Below are 22,757 nucleotides of genomic sequence, written 5' to 3'. Positions count from 1 at the left end.
GCAGGAAATCCAAGATTAAGGTATTAGCAGATTTGGTGTCTTGTGACAGCCTACTTCCTGGTTCATAGACAGCAATCTTCTCAATGTGTCCTCATATGGCAGAAGGTGGGAGGGAGCTCTTTGGGGTCACCTTTATAAGGTTACTAATACCATTCCTGAGGGTTCCATCCTCATGACCTAATCACACCTCAAAGGCCCCATCCTCAAATACCACCACACTGGAGATTAGGTTTCAACATATGAATTTGGCAGAAGGCACAAATATTCGGTCTAGAGCAGAAGGCAATATTTCAGTGGGTTGGATGAAGACCCCTGGGAGAAAATAAGCTGAACAATCTCTGGGTCATGGTCTGGCTTTAGCTTCCCTAACAGCTACAAGAGCCTCTTCTGGGGAAGTTAGGCAACAAGGCTATAAGTGAATCCTGGGAGACGAAAGACTCATCAGCATCGTTGGGCTTTCTGGCAAAGCTGGAATACAGGCTAGGGGCTGCACCTTTGGCAGGAATATGTTCAGGAGATGAACTCCTATGAATTTTCTACTTCTAAGCTCTCCAGAAGTAGGATATAGCAGAACACTTCCAGCAGGTCAAGGAGGGGAGAACAGGAACTTCAACAGGACAGAGAGCAAGCCAAGTGTAGGTCAGAAATGTGGGCCAGCTCACCTGGGCATCCTGCTCCTCAGGGTATAAGGATGGCGCCATTGTAGTGGGCACCCTTGTGATGAGAGCTCTCAAAATGTTAGTCTCTTGAGTCATACTATTCCAACCTGAAATGGCTGCCCTCTACTGAGTGTACAGATATAATCCTGGGATCCTCTTTCACCAACCTCTTTGGAAGAGTCCCTTTACCTTTTCCGTGTGTTGGGTCAGAAGAGCACATCCTCCAGTAGCACCTTAAGATGCTCAGGAAGTAAATGTTTTCAAGATCTCACTTGACTAAAAATGTCTTTATTGTATCCCCACACTTAGCTGTTAACTTGACTATACACAGTGTCCGAGGTTGGAAATTTTTCGTAATTCTGAAGGCACTGCTCCATCGGCTTTTTTTTTTTTTAATTTATTTTGGGCTGTGTTGGGTCTTCATTGCTGCATGCGGGCTTTCTCTAGTTGCAGTGAGCAGGGGCTACTCTTTGTTGCTGTGCACGGGCTTCTCACTGCGGTGGCTTCTCTTGTTGCGGAGCATGGGCTCTAGGGTGTGTGGGCTCAGTAGTTGTGGCTTGCGGGCTCCAGAGCGCAGGCTCAGTAGTTGTGGCGCACGGGCTTAGTTGCTCCGCGGCATGTGGGATCTTCTCAGACCAGGGCTCGAACCTGTGTCCCCTGCATTGACAGGCTGATTCTTAACCACTGCGCCACCAGGGAAGTCCCTCCATTGTCTTATTTCTAGCTTCCAGAGTTGATGTTGAGGAGCCTGAAGATATTTTGATTGGTTTTTTCTATGTAGCAGGTCTCCTTTTCCCCAGATCTTGCAGAATGGGCTTTGTTGTTGTTATATCATTAATCATAAACTTAACTCCGCAATCCAGCTAGATTTGTGATAAGGAAAACATGGAACCCAAAGAATTGCAGTAAGAGCACAAAGGTTATAGGAGGTTGTGAGTAGATGGGGGTTGGAGGGGTGCTCTCCTGAGCTACGAAGAAATCGGCTGGTAGTTAAGATCAAACACGAGTCAAAAATTTTGCAGGATCTTAGTTCCCCGACCAGGGACTGAACCTGTGCCCTTGTAGTGAAAGCATGGAGTCCTAACCATTGGACTACCAGGGAATTCCCTCAAACTTTTTAGTTGTCCACAGTCAGCAATAGTGATCTTCCTGCCGGTATTGCTATTATTCATGGACCCAAAACACTCCATGGCTTCCACAACATTCATATCCTCTTTTCACCTCGCCAAAGACCACATGTTTTCCATCCAACCATTCAGTCTTGGCAGTGCAGGTGAAAACTGGAAACGATGGGCTTCTTATTCAAAAAGGATGCAGTTCAGCTGAGGTTGAATCTGGGGAGGAGGGAGAGAACGAACAGAGGAGGATTGGAGCTTGATTTGACAGAACAGTCATGTCTACCCGGGGAGGGATCTTTCTTGCATACATCAAGTTCAACCTGATGTAAATTACTCTATTAAAATTGCATACACACATATAAAGCGTTACACAGGATGTGAAGCAGTTCACAGAACCCTTGAAGCCATTCATAGATCTTTAGCTACTTAAAAATACTTAGTATATAACCTTTCAGGTATTTGCCCATATGAGAGAAAGTCACTTTTGTATATAAATTCCTAAATATAGAAAAGTTAGAAAAATGGGGAGGGTAGGAGAAGGATGTTGTTTACAGAAAGCTAGAACATAGAAAAATCCTAAATCACACTAGTGTTTTTCCCCTTGAGTGTGGCTAACTTTGCAAAGTGTTATTATCACCTCATCTTAAAATTCAAAAAAATCTGTTAAGAGGAAATTAAAATGTAATTCCTTTTCCCCCCAACTCGTCATAAAGAAATATGTAGCAAGCATTATCCTCAAGTTTTAACATGCTACTTTCCCCAGGGTTTAGGTTTAGATCATTGTGATGCACTTTGTTTGGCCGTGCTGTGTGCTGCGTGCTGCACAACTTACGGGGATCTTAGTTGCCCGACCAGGGGTCGAACCTGGGCCCCCTGCAGTGGAAGCGTGGAGCCCCTCGCTGTGATGTGTTTTGGATACCGATTCTAAATCTTTAAAGATTTTTAAACTTCATCACTATACCTTTTTTGACGTTTCATAAGTACTTCATACGTTTCTCTAATTTATTGTCCTCCGTAATTAAGCAGTCAACAGCTCAAGACCAATGAGCTTCCGACTGAGGCTAAAGATTTGCCAGTTCCAGCATATCTCATATATCCATTTCCCAGTCATTTTTATTTTAGAAAGAGCAACATATGAAAATATTCAATAAATTATATAAATACTGCTATTCAAAAGATGAGTAAAACTGAACTGATAGATGGTATGAGCTTATAATAATATGAAATATTTGATAGCTCACATATGAAACTCCATACTTACTGTATAGAGAAGGTATGAGTGCAATACACAGAAATTTTAAGATGATTTTTAAAAAAACCATAAATGAGGTTACATTATACAAATTATTCTGTAACCTGTTTTTCCTATACATGTACCTTCAAAACCACTGACCCATAATATTGTCAATTATACCTCAAAAAAAAAAAGGCACTGACCATTACCAACATAATAGGTTTAAAAAGTTCTAGGTTTAATTTGTATTCTTAATGTTAAACATCTTTTAATTTTTTTCTGGTGAGAGTTCACCTCTCAGTGATTTGTAAAAGGTCTCTCTGTACAGTAAGACTATGACTTATTTGATATATTGCAAATATTTTTTTCTGAATTGGGCAGGAATCTTTTTACTTTTTCATTCTTTACAAGTAGAAGGGTAAGAGCACAACCATGATGCTAGGCTACTGGGTTCAAAATTTGGATGATGCTTTCTAGCTAATAAAACTTCGGCAAATTAATCAGCACCTGTTACAGTTTGTGTATGGGAACAACAGTATGTAATTCCATAGGTTTTTGTGAGGATCCAATTATTTTTCTGTTCATGTAAGTTTAGTTCATCTACCTAAAGTGCTTGGAACAGTGCTCAGCACATACTAAGCTTTAGGTGTTACTTATGACGATGATCATCATCATAGATGACATATATGGAGTCATTGTATTTCTTTAGTCTTGTTTGGTAATTAAGAAGTCGTTTAGAACTACCTCTTTCATTTTATTTTGGCCGTACTGAGCAGCATGCAAACTTCCCCGACCAGGAATCGAACCCGTGTTCCCTGCATCGGAAGCACGGAGTCTTAACTACTGGACCAGCAAGTAAGTCCAACTACCTCTTTATTTGAAATACTTATAAATCAAAAGTTTCCAACTTCTTGTACATGTTGAAAACTTTCAATAAAGATCTCTTGGGTACAAAATATGGTCCTGGTGACTCAAAATTAATTCTACGAACATTATTATAAAGTCATACTTACGTTGAAAGTCTAAAGTTCTTTTTTTAAATGGCAAAAACACAAGACAAAACAAGTCACCATGTTGAAATTTTTTATTTTGCTGAAATGTACAAACAGAATATAACAGTCCACATTCTGTGCTTTCTAAACATTTAACCACTGATGATTACCGTAAGATGTTGTTTTTCACAGTTCAGATGTCTGATCTTCTGTGAAAGCCCAACATGCCTTCCTTTCTACCCACCAGATTAGTCTTTTTCAGAAGTCTTGCCGTATGTTTTCTTTGTTTGCCTCTCCATGTTGCTGCTTCATTTGAAAGAGTTCATTTTCTAATTGTACAATAGTCCTTTCAATCTCATAATTCTTACTGACCAGGGATACCCAACTAGAAAAGAAAAAAGGGGGGGAAATTACTTAATGTGAACTTTCCCTTATAAGATTTTTATAGTATATATATTTTCAGCCAGGGTCATAACACTTACCTTCACTATTAGCTTTACATTTTCGAAAACTGAGGTGTAATTAGGCGGGAAAGTGAGTAAAGGGTGTATAGGACCTCTGTATTACTTCTTAAAATTGCATGTGAACCTACAGTTATCTCAAAATAAAAAGTTTAATTTAGAAAAGAACAAATTAGAAAGAGTTGAAGAGATATGAAAGAGTGATTGAAGTTGGTAGTTAATTGGATTAACAAAAAAGGAGAGAAAATAGGGCAGAGGCAATAAAGAAAAATGATGAAGAAATTCCTACAACTGCTAAGATAAAATTCCATAGATTCAAGGAATCTTCCCCTTCCCCCAGAAAAAAATCTCTAGGACAAATGAAAAGAAACACACATGTACATGTAGAAGATTTATATTAGTTTGAAGAACAGTGTGGAAAGATGCATAATAGACTGATAACATGGGATACTTAGAGGATATGGGGAAGGTGGAACAAGGACAATGATGTGGGTGATGGAGGCAGGGAGGTTAGGGAAAGAGCAAATCAAAAATGAAAAGAAATGATAAAAAAAATCATGACTATATTCAGAGATTTGTACAAATTTATTTGAATACAAGAACAACATTAAAAAAAATATATATGGGGCTTCCCTGGTGGCGCAGTGGTTGAGAGTCCGCCTGCCAATGCAGGGGACATGGGTTCATGCCCCGGTCCGGGAAGGTCCCACATGCCGCGGAGCGGCTGGGCCTGTGAGCCATGGCCGGTGAGCCTGCGCATCTGGAGTCTGTGCTCCGCAACGGGAGAGGCCACAACAGTGAGAGGCCAGCGTACAGAAAAAAAAAAAAATATATATATATATATATATATATATAAACAAAGGGAAAAAACCCCTGAGACACATAAAATTATCAAGAAAGTATGGAATCTTCCTCCTGCAAGAGTTAAAAAATAGACTTTTTTCCTTTTAAAAGGAGAATATAGGTAAAATCCTATTCAGAGCAGAAGTACTGGGCAGAAAACAGGGTGCTCTAAGATCAGAATAAATTAGCAGTGGTTCAGTTTTTGTTTATAACTCTCATTTCCTTCTGAGCCCATACTTCAGAAAGAGGAAGAGGCGGTGAAGAGTGGGATTCAGAAAACAGCATTTCTGTGACACCTGTGGCACCCCATTTGAATACCGTTTGAATTATGTTGTTGAATCTTGATCTTAAAATGTGCTAAGCAATTTAAAAGGTGATGGGATTGTAGATACTCACGTTGACTCCATTTCTCTTAATTTAGATCCAGCTGTGAGTTGCATGTTCTTTCGCTGCCAGTTTAAGTCTTGAATATGTTTCCTGTAAAAAAAATTATTTATACAACCCACCTACATTCTAAAATAAGACAAAAATCAGCAGAAAAATCTGTAACTAATACATTTTTAATCCTTTGAGAAGAACAGATATATGTATGTGTATATATATACACATATATAGTCATAGACTAATTCCAGGAAATAACTTACTTTTTTTTTTTAACTTTCTTCTCATTATTTTTCAATTACAAATTTCATAAAACATGCTCATGGTGAAGAATTAAATACACACACACAAGCATGCACACAAACAGATTAAAAATCCAAAGTCCCTCCTCCCATGTGCTTCTCCTTCTCCCTGATAACTTCTGTTCAGGTTTTGATGAGTGTCTTTCCAGATTCTTTCCTGTATATGTATGTGCATGTATAGATTAGGGTGTTTTGTTTGCTTGTGTTTTTAACATAAATCAGATTATACATGTTAGTCTACAACTTTTCCCCTTCTAAAAGTACCTTTTCAATGTCTGCAGACTTGCAAACTGCAAATGACCTGGTAGAGATGTTTTCAGACCTCAGGTCTATTTCTCCTCCCCTCAGGTAGGGCAAACCCAACACTAGACACTGGACACAGTGGATCATCAATTATTTACTCTCATATGACTATAGTCCAATGGTTCCTTTTTCTTCTCATTCTATTTATTAAGATTCACCTCAACTTTATTATAAAATAAGAAGAAAAACAATTTACCTTAACTTCTGGAGCTCTTTCTGTGCATGTTCAATCATATGAACTAGATTTCTAAAAAAGAAAAAGAAAATCAGATTAATGCACATTAAAATCACATAGTACCAACTAAAAGTGTACTATCTAGTTGATACAAGGTCAAGTTTTTCTGCTAAAAATAGTTAATATTAATTTAGCTCTCTGTGCCAAACACCATGTTAGACACTCTATAAAACTAATTTAATTCTCATAAGAATTCTTTGAGGTAGGTATGATTATCTCTATTTCACATGTTAGGACACTAAGAAAGATAAAGTAAGTTGGTCAAGGTAACATGGTTAAGTGTCAGAGGTGAATTCTACTTCAGGAAAGTATGGAATCTCCCTCCTGCAAGAGGGAGCTCTTGAGCCCAAACCATTTACTGATATTCTGATTTTGTGTACTTATATCACTTCTTAAACTGTTATTGTCTTTTCATAGACAAGATGGGAAGTATCTGATGAGTGCACTCATTTACACTCCCTTTTATCTCTTTATTTCTTTACCTACATTTATCTTGTCACTCTCCCGTCTGCTGCTAGCTAGAGAGAAGAAAAAAACTTGTGGAAGGCTATAGATTCAGATTCCAGTCCAAGTCAGCTCTAATGAGCAGAGGGGAGAAGCTGAGCCATACAGAGTTCCATGTGATTATTATCATTAGAGAAGTGATTCAAGGGTAAAGTTCAAAATCTATCTTTTCCTAAATAACAGCTTTACTGAGATATAATTTACATACCATATCAATTTCCTCTTAAGGCAGTAGAGTCCATTTCAACCACATTGGCCCTACTATGCTCTTGCTCTAGATCCAGTATTGTTTCCCGGCTTTTGTGACTCAAATTTCCTGCTGCCCTTCTGAGTTATTCTCCTATCTCCACTGACTGATTTCCTATAACTAACTCCAATTCTCTAGAGATTTGGTCTTCAAAAAGTGGTGCCTCTCCAGCTTTCCTTTAGCTCATCCCAATTTCCCTGACTTTGACACTCATTCCATGCTGAGGACAATAAAGCTTAGTACTCTATTCCTGACCTCCAACCATTAATAGGGAGCTTTCTTTTGAACCACCTCTTCCTGAAAGCCCAGTTTGTGGTCTTCTCCCTTCTTCCAGCCTCCCTCTTAAGTACACAGGTCTCTCCTCAAGTACTCTGAATGCTGAAACTGATCACACTGCATCATGGGAGTCAGAAGACTTGGCTTCTAGTCCCAGCTCTGCCCTAAATAGCTATGTTTCCTTTGACGAGTCACCTGACATCACTTGGGCTAAGTCTGTTTATTGTAAAATTAGGGGCTGACCTTGAAGGTTTCCCTTCAGTTTCAGTACAGAATTCTCTCCTTATTAATGAAATACTATTTTTTTTAAAGAAGTTCGGCACCAAGACCTACTTAGAGCTAAAAGCTTTCTGCCTAGCATATTTGACACCCTCAAATCCTATCACGGAGAAAGAAAATATAGTACAGCTCCTCTGGAGAAGCATCCATTGGGTTTGGAGGAGACAAAATATGTGCAGGAGAATGACCAACACTATAAACTGTTATGTAATAAGTGTACAACAAGTGATGTGCATAATAATTTGTATAGTTACTCAGAGGAGAGAGAGAGTACCAGAGGCAGAATTTTAATCAGGGAAGAAAAGGAAACAGATTAAAGTTGGGCCTTCAATAAGTTGAATTTGGGTAGAATAGTTAAAGGTATTCCAGGTGGAGATAAGGCCTGAGTAAAGGTTCGGAGGCAGAGTTTATGATAATCACCAAGGAGAGGACTAGTTTGGCTGGAGTGAAAGTCTACAACTGAGGTATAGCCTTTTGCTTTGAATATCATGTTAAATAGCCTGGACCTTACCTTGTAGGTAAGGGAAAATTATTAAAGGTTTCTAGGCAAGATGAAAGCAATGCTCTCTTCAATTTAATGCCTCCTCCCCACCCCCCATCCCCTCACCTATGTTCTCCTCCATTCCTGGAATGTTCTCGCTCTCCTTTAAACATCCAAATCTCACCCTTTTCTGGAACCCCTGTACACTGTTGGTGGGAATGTAAATTGGTGCAGCTACTATGGAAAATAACATGGAGGGTCCTAAAAAAAAACCACTAAAAATAGAACTACCACGTGATACAGCAATTCCACTCCTGGGTATATATCCGGAAAAAATGAAAACTCTAATTTGAAAAGATACACGCACCCCAATGTTCACAGCAGCACTATTTACAATAGCCAAGACATGGAAGCAACCCAAATGTCCATCAACAGATGACTGTATTAAGATATGGTGCATATATACACATATACAATGGAATATTACTCAGTCATAAAAAAGAAACACTGCCATATGCAGCAATGTGGATGGCCCTAGAGAATATTATGCTTAGTGACATAAACAAATTGGACAGAGACAAATGTTGTAGGATGTCACTTATATGCGGAATCTAAAAAATAATACAAATGAAAATTCATGCAAAACAGAAACAGACTCACAGATATAGAAAACAAACTTGTGGTTAGCAAAGGCGAGAGAGAAGGGGAGTAGGGACAAATTACGGGTATGGGATTAACAGATACAAACTACTATATATAAAATAGATAAGCAACAAGGATATACTGTATAGCACAGGGAATTATACCCGTTATCTTGTAATAACCTACAGTATAATCTGCAAAAATACTAAATCACTATGCTGTATACCTCAAACTAACACAAAAATCAACTATACTTTAATAACCCCCACCCCCATTCCCTAATCTCACTCTCTTATAATGGTCCTAATCCTTAATGTCCCTTTCTTTGGATCTCTGTAGTTTATGGACCACAACACACAATGCAGCACTTGCCCCCATACTGCCAAAAATGAACTACTAGTTATCTGGCCTAGAATATCTTGCCTCCTCAACTAGATAAAGCTTCCTGAGGACAAAGATCACATTTTTCCACTTTGTGAAATACACATTTTGGGGATTGATTTGTTCTCAAATTTCTTAATCATCCCAACCCCATTTTCCCTTTATTCTCCTTGCAACATATTCACAATAGAAACTGAATTGTTTGTTCTGCAGTTTCTTAAATTCTGGATTTTGCCCAAAGATCCTTATGTGGCCAATAGACATTTAAACATGATTCTGAAAACCTGAGAAAAGGTACTTATTATTTTGTGATTTTTGCTTTACTGTTTCAGGAATCATACTCTAACAAATAGTTTTATGCACAGTTGTGTAGTTAATGGCCTTTTCGCCTTAAAAGAGACTCGGGATTTTAGGGCTCAAAGGAGACATGGAGATCATCTAACCACTGAGTTTTACAAGTTGGAAACTGAACCCTAAATAGATAACAAAACCTAAAGCTAAAGCTAGTTATATGGAACAGAAACAGGAGCTCGTGGCACTTTTGTTTCTGGTGTTAATTCTCTACTTACAGTCAATTCTCATCATTTGCAGATTCTGTATATGTGAATTTGCCTACTCACTCAGATTTATGTGTAACCCCAAAATCAATACCTGCAGTGTTTTGTCATCATTCATGGACATGCTCAGAGCAGCAAAAAATTTTAGTTGCTGGGCATGCACATTTCCAGCTGCATTGGAACAAGGAGATACTCCACCTTCTTGTTTCAGGTCTCATGCAGGGATGACCAAAGGATAGAGTTTGATTTCCAACTCTGGCAAGTTACTTAACACTTCTGAACTTTATCTTTTCTTTTATAAAATAAAGAAAATACAGAATCTGCCAGGATGAGCTGTTTTAAAGGATTTAAGATTATAATCTATCTGAGATGTGTATATATACATATGTACATATTTCTCCTAGGAGAAATGGTTCAGTATTTGTTAATTCAGTATCCAAGGCCACTTTATAAAGCACAACATGCAATAATGAGAGCTAACTGTATAAGCAACCCCCCACATTAAGGATTACATTCTACCAAGCTGTGATTTGTAAATCAGACCTCAGAACTCATTATTGCAATATTACACAACAAATGTGTTAGGTTTACATCCCCTTAAACTTTGAGATGGGTCTCAAAGCCTTTCATATGGGTTGTAGTTCTAGGACATGACCCCAAGTGAAAGTCCAGCTATACTATTTTTATCCCACTTCTCCTACTCTACTTCCCACATTAAAAAAACAAGACTGGTGAGTGGTCTTAGCACTGCAGGGTCGGGGGCAGAGGGGGTGCAGGGCCTGTGCCCCGGTCCCCTGCCTTCATTCGCTCCGGGGTCACCACTGGCAGTGCCATAAAGGAGCCAGGCGCCGTCCAGAGAGTCAAATCTCCACCCAGCATTGGGCACGTTTCTCCTCCAGCTGTAAACACGGTATTTCTTAAGTAAACATTTAATACACTCCCTCAGAAAGGCAGCCATGGGGGCACGAACCACACGTGGGTGAGAGGAGAGAATTCCATTCTCTTGTCCCTGCCTCTGGGATGAGAGGGTGCTAAGGCCTGCAACCTTAGTCCCGGTGCCCAGGACGGGGTCAGATGGAGCTGGTCTCCAGGGAAGAGACTGCATCCTCCGGGCCGGAGGTAAGAGGCGGGACCTGCTGGGGAGGAGGTGGCCGAGAGTGCACCTGTCTGCAGCGCAGCCCTGGCCTCAGGAGAAGCTGCTAGTGAGCGCCCTGTGGTGGCTGGGGGTCACGTGCCTGGCTGCAGCTCTTAGGAAAGGATGGGGCAAAGACTGGGGCGTTCATCCTCCCACGAGGCTATCTGTGGGCAGGGGGTGAGAGTTTAAGTGGCAGATGAACACCAAGAGGGAGAAGGAAGCCTTGTACTGCCAACTGAGCCAGTCAGTCGGGCGGGGAGGGCAATGGAATAAGGCACTATGATCTGTCTTGCTGATTCCTCTCACTGAGGGGGAACGGAGCTCAGATCTGTAGGGCTGAGGCCCAGATCCTCCCTCCAAAGGCTATCCTTTTCACAGATCCCAGGAGACAAGAATAACTGACTGCTATTTTAAGGGTTGGAAACTCCTAGAACTTGGACAGGACTAACAAATTGGTGGCGCTGAGATGACGCTCCCCAGGGCGGCTGCCAGGCCCGAGACCCAGGTAAAAGGCAGGAAGAGACGACAAGGCTGACTCCAGTGGGAAGAGGTGAAGAGTGGCTAAGGGAGAGGACGGCTACCTGGGCCTAACTGAGGCTAGTCTGCCGACTGGGCAGAGTCAGCCTTGACTTCGGGCTGACTTCCACCCGGCTGCTGGGTGTCCGAGGTGGATGAAGTGGAGAACAGGGGAGGGAGAAGAGAGACAGGCACTTGGGGCTAACAAGCGGGGCCTCAGGAGCTAGGGAAGGAGGTCCTGCCACCAAGCAAGGACGGGCTAGGAGTCCTGCAAGACAAGGGTACGTGGAGGCTGCCCACCTCACCCGAAAGGTATAGCCACCTGTGACCTACAGTTCCAAGACCTTAGTCAGAGCTAAGAGACCTGGGGAGGGCGGAAGGGAAGGATAAGCAAAAGGTAAATAAACTGTTAGGCTTGAACCCTCACTAGGACTTCAGAATGTGGGCTGTGGCCAGGGAAATGTGAGGGTGCCAAGTCCGGGGACTGTTTTACCCACGTACTCATGGGCAGACAGACAGCTGCCCTGAAGGAAGGCGGGGAGATGGGGCAGAGAAGGGGTGCGCACTGCAGTTAGGGGATGTGCTCTCCCAGCTGCACCTCAGAGTAGACTCTAGGTCGTCTGAGAAGTCAGAGGGAAGAGACAAGAGACAGATGATGACAAAGAATTTCAGCTGAGGGAGGGGACTGGTCACCTCCTGCTGCCCTGCTGGATCCTGCTAAGCACAGCTAGCCATCTGCCCAGGAGGAGGAAGAGGACTTGAGAAAAGGTGGAAAGAATGTGAGCAAACATATTGCTGAGTTTGCAAGTCTGGGCTGGTCTCTCCTAAACTCCCAGGGCCCAAGGCCAGGGCTGAAGGGCTGCAGCTCTGGGGGGGAAGCCCTCCTTGGTCACATACCAACTTAAATGCCCTCCAACATCTCCCCTATCCATCCTATGCTGGTTTAGAGAAAACAAACAAAAACAACACAAAAGAAGAATTCCTTTTCCCTTCCTTGCTTTGAAGCCAGGTGAGGGGCAACAGGGACAGCTCTCCTTCTCCTGGCAAGGGGAGAGGACACCCCACTTCAGAAGTCCAGGAGTAGGGAGGCTGCCAAGAGTCGTTGGAGAGCGGAAGAAAGGCTACAGACAGACAATGGAGGTGGGATCACAGGGTCACAGCCAACAAGCCCACAGGCACCTAATGGCCATGGTCCACCCCGTCAGCCAGGTCCATCCTTTCCCATCAGACACATTTACACTGAGGGTAGCCCCTAACAGTAAGTCCCTGCAGTGAGGGAGATGATGGTCGACACTGTCACCATATGTGACACCATGGGGCTGGCACACAGGGCACACCCCTCACTGTGAGGAGATGACAGTGGCAGCCGGTTCAGGACACCCTGTTCTTATGGCAATGGTCACAACTGGGTCTTGGGGACTCAGGCAGTGTCTGACGACCTGGACATCTGGCGAGTACATCTGGGAAGACGATGATGCAGGAGGCAGGAGGTGATGGGTGCTGAGCTCACAGGAGTGACAGATGCCCGCCGAAGACCCAGCTGTGTCCCAGGCAGAGGTTTGGCACACAGTTTTTTCTGGGAATCATCCTCTGGGAGGAAGATCACTAACAGAAAGGTAGGCTTGTAGAGCTGGGGTGGGCTGGCCGTTCAAACGCCAGGCAGTATGAGATGATCACCCTCTGTCCCTCCTCACCTCAGAACTCCTGGTTTTAAAGGGCAGTAGAAGGAATGGATTCCCTCTTAAGTCCTGGTGTGGCCCTGGGCTTCCAACTGCTTAAAGAGGACAAACCCAAAATACAGATCTTCTTTCTCGAGTTCTCCTGGCCAAGCCCTGGTCCTCCCCTTTCAGGTGGTTCTTGGCCTCTATCATCTCCAAGGCCCAAGGGCCAGCCAGGAGCAGGCCACCAGGGAGTCCAGCAGTTCCTGCACCTGGTGGGGAGGCAGCACAGAGGCCTCCTTCTGGCTTCATGCCCCCATTCCAGAAGAAATCCCCAAATTCTCCATGGAGGGGCAGGCCTTCTCTGGGGAAGTGAGGTGTTATAAGCAGAACTAAGAGATGGGTAAAAGAAAGAAGACAGGAAAAATAAAGGACAAAAACAAAATAGCTCCCTAACCCCTTATAAAAATGAAATTTATACATATGCTTTGTCCATATTGAGTTTCTTTAAAGAAATTGGTGCCTGTCCACAGCATAGCTTCCTGTTCTTCTGAAGTCTTAATTGTTTAAATTTAAAAAAAAAAAGGGGGGAAAGGAAGACAAAAAATTAAAAAATTAAGCAAAACTAAAAGGAGGGGGAAAACCCAAACAAAAGCTTCACATTGCTGGAGATCCAGCTGTTGGGAGATCGCCAACTGGCCAAGCCACCGCCTGTACCCTCTGCTGTCCTCTGTGCGAGACATGAGACTGTGGGTCCCGAGGATCAACCTAGTTTAAAAACACCCAAGATGCTTTGCCCTGAATTTTAAGCAGCACATGTGACCCACTACTGGGCATATACCCTGAGAAAACCATAATTCAAAAAGAGTCATGTACCAAAATGTTCACTGCAGCTCTATTTACAATAGCCAGGACATGGAAGCAACCTAAGTGTCCATCATCAGATGAATGGATAAAGAAGGTGTGGCACATATATACAATGGAATATTACTCAGCCATAAAAAGAAACAAAATTGAGTAATTTGTAGTGAGGTGGATGGATGCAGAGTCTGTCATACAGAGTGAAGTAAGTCAGAAAGAGAAAAACAAATACCGTATGCTAACACATATATATGGAATCTAAGAAAAAAAAAAAAAAGGTCATGAAGGACCTAGGGATAAGACGGGAATAAAGACACAGACCTACTAGAGAATGGACTTGAGGATATGGGGAGGGGGAAGGGTAAGCTGTGATAAAGTGAGAGAGTGGCATGGACATATATACACTACCAAACGTAAAATAGATAGATAGCGGGAAGCAGCTGCACAGCAGAGCGAGATCAGCTCGGTGCTTTGTGACCACCTAGAGGGGTGGGACAGGGAGGGTGGGAGGGAGGGAGACACAAGAAGGAAGAGATATGGGAACAAATGTATATGTATAACTGATTCACTTTGTTATAAAGCAGAAACTAACACACCATTGTAAAGCAATTATACTCCAATAAAGATGTTAAAAAAAAAAACAAGACTAAAGGTGGCATGGGTTTAAAAGAAACGAAAAAGGCTTCTTACTCATTATACACTTTCCAGGCATTGCATCCATGCTGTGACATTAGTTCCAGATTCTCAATTCGAACCGCTTGATGCTCTAACTGGGCCATAGAATTGTTTACGCATTCTTGCCACGCAGTAATGTCATTTTTCTGACCCGAGGAAGGGGCTGGAAGTTCATATCTGAAATTAAACAACAATGAAATAAAACCACATATTCCTCCAAACCTTTCTTTCTCCTCCCAACAGAATGCCTCATGGGTCTACACACACTGTAAAAACTACAGAAGACTGAAGATAAGATGCCGACCTTGAAATAATAAGAAATCTATTTATCCTAAGAAACAATCAATTTACAAATAAGATTTAGCATCATTATACACAGTAACAAAAAATTGTTCACTTTAATGAACAATTCAATAAGCTACACTGTGCATTCATATAACGTACTGTTATATTAGCTATTAAATGTTATTAAAGAATAGTTAAAACATTAAGATGTTTGTAATACATTAAGGGAAAAAAGGATAGAAAAAAATATGCACCTACATCCATCCACCATCCCACCCACGTACCTACACCCCTCTAGAGAAAAAATGGCAAAGGGGTATAATAATTTTTACATTTTGAATTCAGCCTTTTCTCTGTCTTCATAGTACCCAGTCCTTCAACACTGCCAACATAGCCAGCAACATACACTCTTCATAAATCTCAGCTCATTACTGAGTTACTACAAACTAACTTCCAATTTCCATTTTGTTATTTTTACTAGGTATTGTAAAAACTCCAAATCATTCCTATGAAAAATTGAGGGATATGCAACTGGGATTAAGAAGTGATAAACCATTTTGTTTAAAAAAAAAAAAAAAAAAAAAAAAAAACAAGCTTTACACATGCATCATGAATGTAGCATTTTGGGAACTTCTAAACCCACAGTAAGAAATATTTTACACTGTGATCTAGTACACAAATACACACAGCTGAACACAAGTTTCACAAAACAAAACTTACCTTTACATGCAATGCATTCTGATATTTTCTATCCTACTTCCTTAAAAAAGTGCTGCGGTGTCTTACTAAACTTACTTCACAATCTACTGCTTAAAGGATCATGACCTACTTAGGGGTTCAAAATATACTGTTATGAAGGAGTTACTATCATGAAAATCTTTAGAGCAGAAGCACCTGGAAACAGAACTGAGGAGTCCTAGGAGTTTTCCTGCCTTTATCATTCAAGCCACATAGGAAATGGAGCACAAGAAAAGAAAAAAATCTGGTCCTTCGGTTCTACAGACTAAAATCCCTCTTTTAATCTGTACATATGCTGAGAGGATAACCTTATTGTTCATGTGGCCCTCTCTGCTCTGCCAGATTAGTTACTGGTTCTCATAATTTCATAGTTTCCTTAGAGCTGAAGGGGACCTCAGATGTTAAGCAACCCAATTCTCCAATTTAGTGAAAGTAACAAAAGGGTGTTTTGGTTTTTTTCCTGAAACAGTTTTGTAGTAAAGTGGTATGGGAAGGGAGACAGTAGAACCAAAGTCAAACTATGCAGGTACTCTTGAGTTTACTAATGTTGCCTGTGTAAGAGCGAAGCACTACATGTCTAATCAGGAACCTTTCCTCGGGAATTCTTAAACATGAACTTAGTTACAATTTACCATTCCCCTGTTACTGGATTTTAAAATAGCTTGCATTTTTAAATAATGGTGCAAAGAATATTTTTGAACATTAACATAAGATTATATGAACCACTATTATAACTATTACATGAAAAAACATAAATGCATAAAAACAGACAAGAATTTTTTCTCTTCCACATTTATTTTAACATGGCTACAGCAGTTTTACTAATAAATTAAAATTAAACAATGATTTGAGGCCAGCTGAACCCAGAAATAGGACTTACCGTTTCATACTGAGCAATTCAATTGGTTGTCGAGCAGCCAATCTTTCAAATTCATTTCTCATTATGTCGGTCTGATGTGTAAATTGAAGAAAGAATTATTTCCAAAATCATATCAACAAACTGTATTACTATCCATTATTAACGGATCATTTCCCTTCCCCCCAGGTCTTCTCTGCAGTCAGTGCTCTCTAGAATCTGGAGAAGTGCACAGGCACACACACACTTCATATGTAAAGGGGCCCTCAGAGAAAAGGATTAATCCTAAATCAGTGGTTCTCAGTCCAGCACACATTTAGAATCAAATGGGAGTTTCAAAAACAATTCCAATACAATTCACATTATCACTCCTCTCCCCCACTACAGGACGTGATTATAACTTTTGCTTTCAACTCACCAGTTGATTGTAAAGTCAAGCCAGTGTTGAGAACTATGGATCTAAGTATTCACTGGGGGCATGGGAAGAGAGAAGAGGACGTGGGACATAAAATAATTTGCTTTAGCGCTATGAGCCTAAACCTATACCTTCTTTTTGATCCTGGCTGCTCTTTTCACTTTACTCTTTGCAAAGGAGTAACAGGGGAAGGGACAAAAGGATCTGGTTCTGCTGTTTGCTCTAACAATTTTACTATTTTTAAAAAAATGTGGTATAGCTCTACCTCTTTAAGTCCAGTGTTTTGGTCAACATCCTATTCCATTTAGACTAAAGAGCAGGCAAAAAAGACCTTCCAGAGGTCACATTCCTTGCTTAAAAATTGTGCATTAAGCATGTCTTCATTGGAGAAAGACTTTTTTTTGGACTATTGCTGAGTTTCACACAACTCTAAGAAAATGTGGTTACTTAGTTTCCTGCAGAAACTAAGGCATTCTAGCTAGAAGGCTATGCACAGTGACAGAGTAAAAACTAACAATTAGGTAAGACAGAAACTACAAAAATATAGTACAAGCCAATCTTCAGCCACGTAACACCACATGGCTAGTAAGTGACAGATCTGGAATTTTAACTCAACACTCTTCAAAGAATGAGCCAATTCTCACAGGGCTAAGTCATAAGAAGAACTCCAGGCATGAATTGCACACATTAAGCATTCATTAAACTGCCTTAGGCACTCTTCATATATTCAGTGATAAATATCTGGGTTCCTATCGTGTGCCAAACACTGTTTTAGGTGATGAAAATACAGTGCTGAAGAAGACAAAAAAGATCCCTGCTCATAGAGCATTCTCATTCTCAGCTTAGACAGGCCTTCCTCAGCCATCCTATCTAAAGCAGTCACCCAGTCACTCTATATCACATCATTACTTTAATTCTCTGTATAGCTTTATCAATAATCTGATATTTTCTGATTTATCTGTCTCCACACTCTAGAATTTAAACTCCTGTTCCCCAATAACTCGAATAGAATCGATTTTCAGAAATAGTTGTTAAATGAATCAATGAAAGAGCAGTTCAAAGGCAGTTTGAGGAGTGCTTAAGGTCTTGGGCAAATTAGTTAGCCTAACCTGCAGTTTTCCCATCTAAAAAATTGGGATAATAAACATAGTTATATAGTTCACAGAGCTGTTTTTAGGACTGAGACAGTGAACTCAATACACTATTAGCTTCCACTATTAGAAAGTGTTAACTAATCAGCATTCTAATTATAAAGACAGGAAACACAGGTTGTATCTAAAAGAGGTAAAAAGAAAACTAGCTCAAGTATTTAAAAGTTTGTGACTGAATGCAGTTATCTAAAACTTTCAGAAATCAAGCTAATAAGTACCCATTACTGTCCTTAGTTCTTAATGTGATAACATCTATATTTGGGCAACATCATTTACAAAAAGCATGGGAAAACAGCATGCCATAGGAACATCTCTCTCCTACTTAAAACTTAACCAATATTTTTTTTCATGTTACTTCAATAGGAAATCCTGCATTTTAATAACAGAATTTTCATAAATAAGTGGTTAACTGTAATGGGGGAAAAAAACACCTAACAGAATCCATTAACTTAGAAATGATATTTTACATTTCATTCAGCTAATTAGACCCTAAATAGTATTTTGGGTGCACTTCTGGGCTAAATAGCTAAATGGTTTGATATGGTTCACTTAGATATGATTTATCTGTACAGTCATTCACGTCCACCCAGTAAATATTTTAAGACTTTTGATACAAAGGCCGCCCTCCAGTGGTTCTCAGAGGCTTAGGTAATTAGGCTTTTGTAAATATATTTAAAAAACCCTAGATCACTTGTTTTACAGTAGTCCTTAATTAGAGAGAAGAGGATCCCTTTGAGTATTTACGCAATAAACCTATCTCGGAAAAACGTAACACTAAATTTTGCATTGTTAGGTCAGTTCGCGGAGCCCCACAAAGTCCTTCCGTGGTTCTCAGAATAAGAACCCCGGGGAAGGCTTATCTGTGTAGCTATTTTCAACTGACTGACAATACCTATACAACAGGGTAAGTAGTAGCTAAGCAAGTAACAGTTAAAGCTGGAATTTAAAATTCACTTCTACGGGGCGAAGCCTCTCAATCCAAAATAAGGATTCACAGGATCCTGGTTCATACGCTAGGCTCAAAACATCACATCTTACTTCAAAAGCGGAATAATCCGGGGCTGTCAGGTAGCTCAGGTAGTTCTTGGTAGGTCGGTATCTGCGTGTTTCCTCCTCCACCAATGCCGCAGCCTAAGAACGAGAACAGAGGCCAGGGTAGAGGCAGCAAATTGTTAAGCGATTCTTCCAGCACTAAGGGCCAGCAAGCGCTGAGTCAGTTACACAGACACCACGAACTTACCGCTTCCCGCACACCAGGCGCTTCATAACCTTGGTCAAAATACGGCAGCGCATCCACCACAACCTCTCCGGCCACCAAACCCGTACCCGCCATTCTTAGGTTCGCCGAAGTTTTCCGACTCTGCGCTGGCTCAGGTTCACTTAAATACTCCTGCGCCCTACGCTAACGTAATGACGTCGCCTGCGCATCAGCTTTGGCGCCTAAGTTAATTCTGATGGCGCGCTCGCTAGAAGTTGCCCGGCCATTTTGTTTTGGTCGGAATTGACGTCACGTTGTGGTTTCCCCTAGTCAGCGGTACATCTCAACTTCCTGTCCCCATGTGCTCTACCGTTTTGCCTCCGACTGGCAGCAAAGTGGAGAGGAGTTGGGACTTTTGGGTTCCTCCAGGACGCTGATATTTGGTTGGGGAATCCTTTAAAACTTTTGGAGGGAACTGGCTGCAGGATTTGGCGGGGAGCAAGATACTGGTTTCCCACCTCGGCTTTACTCTCCTAACCTTCCACCTTTTTCCGTTAAACTTCTCTCTTTTTGCACTTCCTTGCTGTATCCCCATGATTCTTCGTTCTCGGCGCCCCGAGGGTCTTTGCACTAAGTGCAGTTCTTTCACAGATTCTGGAAGTGGGCGCTAGTCTCCAATTAAAATTGCGAGGCTTTAGACTCTGCGTAACAAAACGAACCTGATCTCGCCCCCAGCGCTAGATAACTACCCGCTAATCCCATCTTTTAAAAAGACTGTGATTTCGCATTCAGGGCGTGTATAAAATCCAATCATTTTGCCTTTAGAACTTCTGGTAATAGAATAGTTTCTCATTGCCTCCGACCACTCCTGCTACTGCTGGTGCCCAGTCTCTGGTCCCTGGCTTCCAGTTCCTTTTGACTAAGCAGGGAAAGACCAAATAAGGTAGTCGGACTATATATACCGTGCCCAGTGTGCAAATCTAGACCCCGACTTTGCCAAGAGCCTGGAAATGTTGGCCACTGTAATTAAGCTTGGTTAGTCTTGGATCGATTACCTTTTACCTACCATTAGATAAATGTGTTAGCTATAGATTTAAGTGAAGTAAAATATCTTTACAGCTTAAACAATTTTATTTCAAATTCTCCAGAAGATCCATGGAATTTTTTGTGTTTGTTTATTCATTAAAAGATCTGTAAACATTTTATACAAATTTTCAGCGATTATTTTACAAGTGTGTCCAGAATTTGTAATACTTTACAAACAAAAAATAAAACAGACTGAAGAAAAGGAAGCAGCTTCAGATCGCAGGGATAAGACTCCCATCCCTGAAGAAAAGGTCTCCTCACAGAGGGATGTCTGGGATCCACCACAGTAACAACTTATACCCCCATTTTATAAACACTCAATTCCCAGTTACTAATTGTTCCCTCAGGGTGGGAGTGTTAGAGGAGACCAAATGGGGAAATGTCTGGTAAAAGCCCCACTGAGGTAAGCTGCTTAATAAGCTTTTTTTTTTTTTTAACATAGGCCTAGTTCTATTTTCTTGGCCCACATCTATAGGAATTGAATTATACAGCACCCATCTTAAATGGTGTCTGCTTCAGATCCATTCACGCACACCTGAATGGGTTGTAGTGACAATACTGCACAAGTTAATAAGTTGTATCATAACACAACTTATAATGCTTTAAGTTTGAATATTTTTTATCCCAGTTAAAGCCATCAGCAGGAGTTGAAGAAAACAAACTGATACTTGCTGTAACATTTATCAATTAGCGTTACACCAATGCTGACAAATTCCTCTTTCATACCACTACTACTACTTTAGATATTATGGACTGGAGTGATTATGTGGTGTGTGCCCAGGAAATGTCCATATTCTGAGTCCAATTTAACTAGAGCAAAAAGTCCAACATTTCTAGAGGAACCAAAAAAAGTCTCATCTAGACACCTATAGTTTGAAGTCCCTTATTCTCAGAGCTGCAAGTTGACTCTGGTACACTTCAGCTTAAAAAACAAAAACAAAAAAAAAGCTTTTTCAATAACTATAGTCCCACAGAGTTCAAATTTCCATCTGTAGGAATAACCAACTTTCTATGTGTTCATAAACTAATAGTCCTAGCTTCAGTTTAAAGTTATTTAAACTCTGAATTCCATTTTCCTCATTAGTAAAATGCAGATGCAAATATAGTTGATTTAAAGACTAAACAAGATGACATACATACATGTACCATTCATGGCACATGGTGGACACTAAAAAAGAAGGTAGTTCTCATGCCCTTAAAGGACATTTTCCTGTTATATATTTTTTTCTTTTCTTGTTTTTGGCCATGCCATGCGGCATGTGGAATATGCATGGGGGATCTTAGTTCTCGGACCAGGGATCAAGCCCGTGCCCCCTGCAGTGGAAGCATGGAGTCTTAACCACTGGACTGCCAGGGAAGTCCCCCATTAGCTATAATTCCCCAAAGTTTAATGTTGACATGCGTGGGACAAGCTACCCAAGTGCCACACAATGTGGAGGAGGCGCTATAAAATGTCTATTTTTATAAGATACTCAATAACAGTGATAATACATAGGGCTTCCACATAAGTGAGATTCCCCTAGACAGAGCATTAGACCAAAAAAAAAAAAAAAAAGACGAGTATAGTCCTTAGCTCAGCTCAAACAGCCCATAGGTTTAAAGCTGCCATGGTATTTCAGTGATGAGAATTATGTGTGAAGGGCTAGTCCTCTACTTCTATCATGCCTCCGTAGTACCTTAAATGCAGCACTTTTCTCATTGTGCTCATCTTTGAGCTGTTTTTAAAATGCAACACCACCTCTTTCTTGTAAAAGACAAGTGCCTTCATAGACTAAGCTCAAAACACAAAGAATGAGCTCAAGAATCAAAAAGAAAGGCCACTTAAAAAAAATCTGGAGGCAGAGTAAAGGGAGCATTGGTTCCAGACTACTCCCAACAATTCTCCAGTGATTAGTACAGCAGCAACAGGAGAATCCTGCTCCGAGAACCTGGCCCGCTCTGTAACCTTTCAACTTTCAAGACTTTGTAGAATACTTCAGGACACCTTGACTCTTGGAAAAATAGTTTCTTTGTCACTTTCTGTTCTATTTAGGATGGTGGCTGTCAATCAAAGGTTTCATTTCTTCTGAAGAAATTTCATTTTACTTCCTAAAGGAAAAAAAGTAGAGTGAACTCTCATTAGTTCATTTTTATTTATTATACATTATTTGAGGCAAGGGATTAACCCTAGTCATTCAGAACAGCCCAGAAGTAAGCTGCCATCTCAAGCTATCAGTTGATGTGTTTAACCACCAAAAAACCCCAAACCAAACCAAACCAAACACACACACACACACAAAATCCCCACA

At 40.9% G+C, this 22,757-nt stretch overlaps 2 protein-coding genes across 3 annotated transcripts in view; both read right to left on the bottom strand.

The window, feature by feature from the left end:
- Positions 1-4,078: 4,078 nt before the first annotated feature.
- Positions 4,079-19,668, bottom strand: BCAS2 (BCAS2 pre-mRNA processing factor). The gene is made up of 7 exons (XM_029226861.1): positions 19,426-19,668; positions 19,224-19,316; positions 16,644-16,714; positions 14,756-14,917; positions 6,490-6,540; positions 5,704-5,784; positions 4,079-4,388 (listed from the first exon to the last, which is right to left on the bottom strand). The coding sequence occupies exons 1-7, from the start codon at positions 19,516-19,518 to the stop codon at positions 4,262-4,264; spliced, it is 678 nt and encodes a 225-aa protein (XP_029082694.1). The 5' UTR covers positions 19,519-19,668; the 3' UTR covers positions 4,079-4,261.
- Positions 19,669-20,531: 863 nt separating this feature from the next.
- Positions 20,532-22,757, bottom strand: part of DENND2C (DENN domain containing 2C) — a 37,265-nt gene continuing 35,039 nt past the window's right edge. For both annotated transcript variants that reach the window (XM_029226740.1, XM_029226741.1), the window contains exon 18: positions 20,532-22,557. In XM_029226740.1, the coding sequence (XP_029082573.1) occupies positions 22,526-22,557 (32 nt within the window). In that variant the 3' untranslated portion in view covers positions 20,532-22,525. The remainder of the gene's footprint in view (positions 22,558-22,757) is intronic.

Source organism: Monodon monoceros, unplaced genomic scaffold, assembly GCF_005190385.1.
Source record: "Monodon monoceros isolate NGI ecotype Baffin Bay Population unplaced genomic scaffold, NGI_Narwhal_1 Super_Scaffold_18, whole genome shotgun sequence".
NCBI lineage: Eukaryota > Metazoa > Chordata > Mammalia > Artiodactyla > Monodontidae > Monodon > Monodon monoceros.
This window is presented reverse-complemented; position numbering and strand designations above follow the sequence as displayed.

Coding starts and splice junctions, on each gene's coding strand:
- BCAS2 (XM_029226861.1), bottom strand. CDS start 19,518: ATGGCGGGTACGGGTTTGGTGGCCGGAGAGGTTGTGGTGGATGCGCTG. Junction 5,785..6,489: donor AAAGAGCTCCAGAAGTTAAG/GTAAATTGTTTT, acceptor TTTTTTTTACAG/GAAACATATTCAAGACTTAA. Junction 4,389..5,703: donor TTAAGAGAAATGGAGTCAAC/GTGAGTATCTAC, acceptor TTTCTTTTCTAG/TTGGGTATCCCTGGTCAGTA.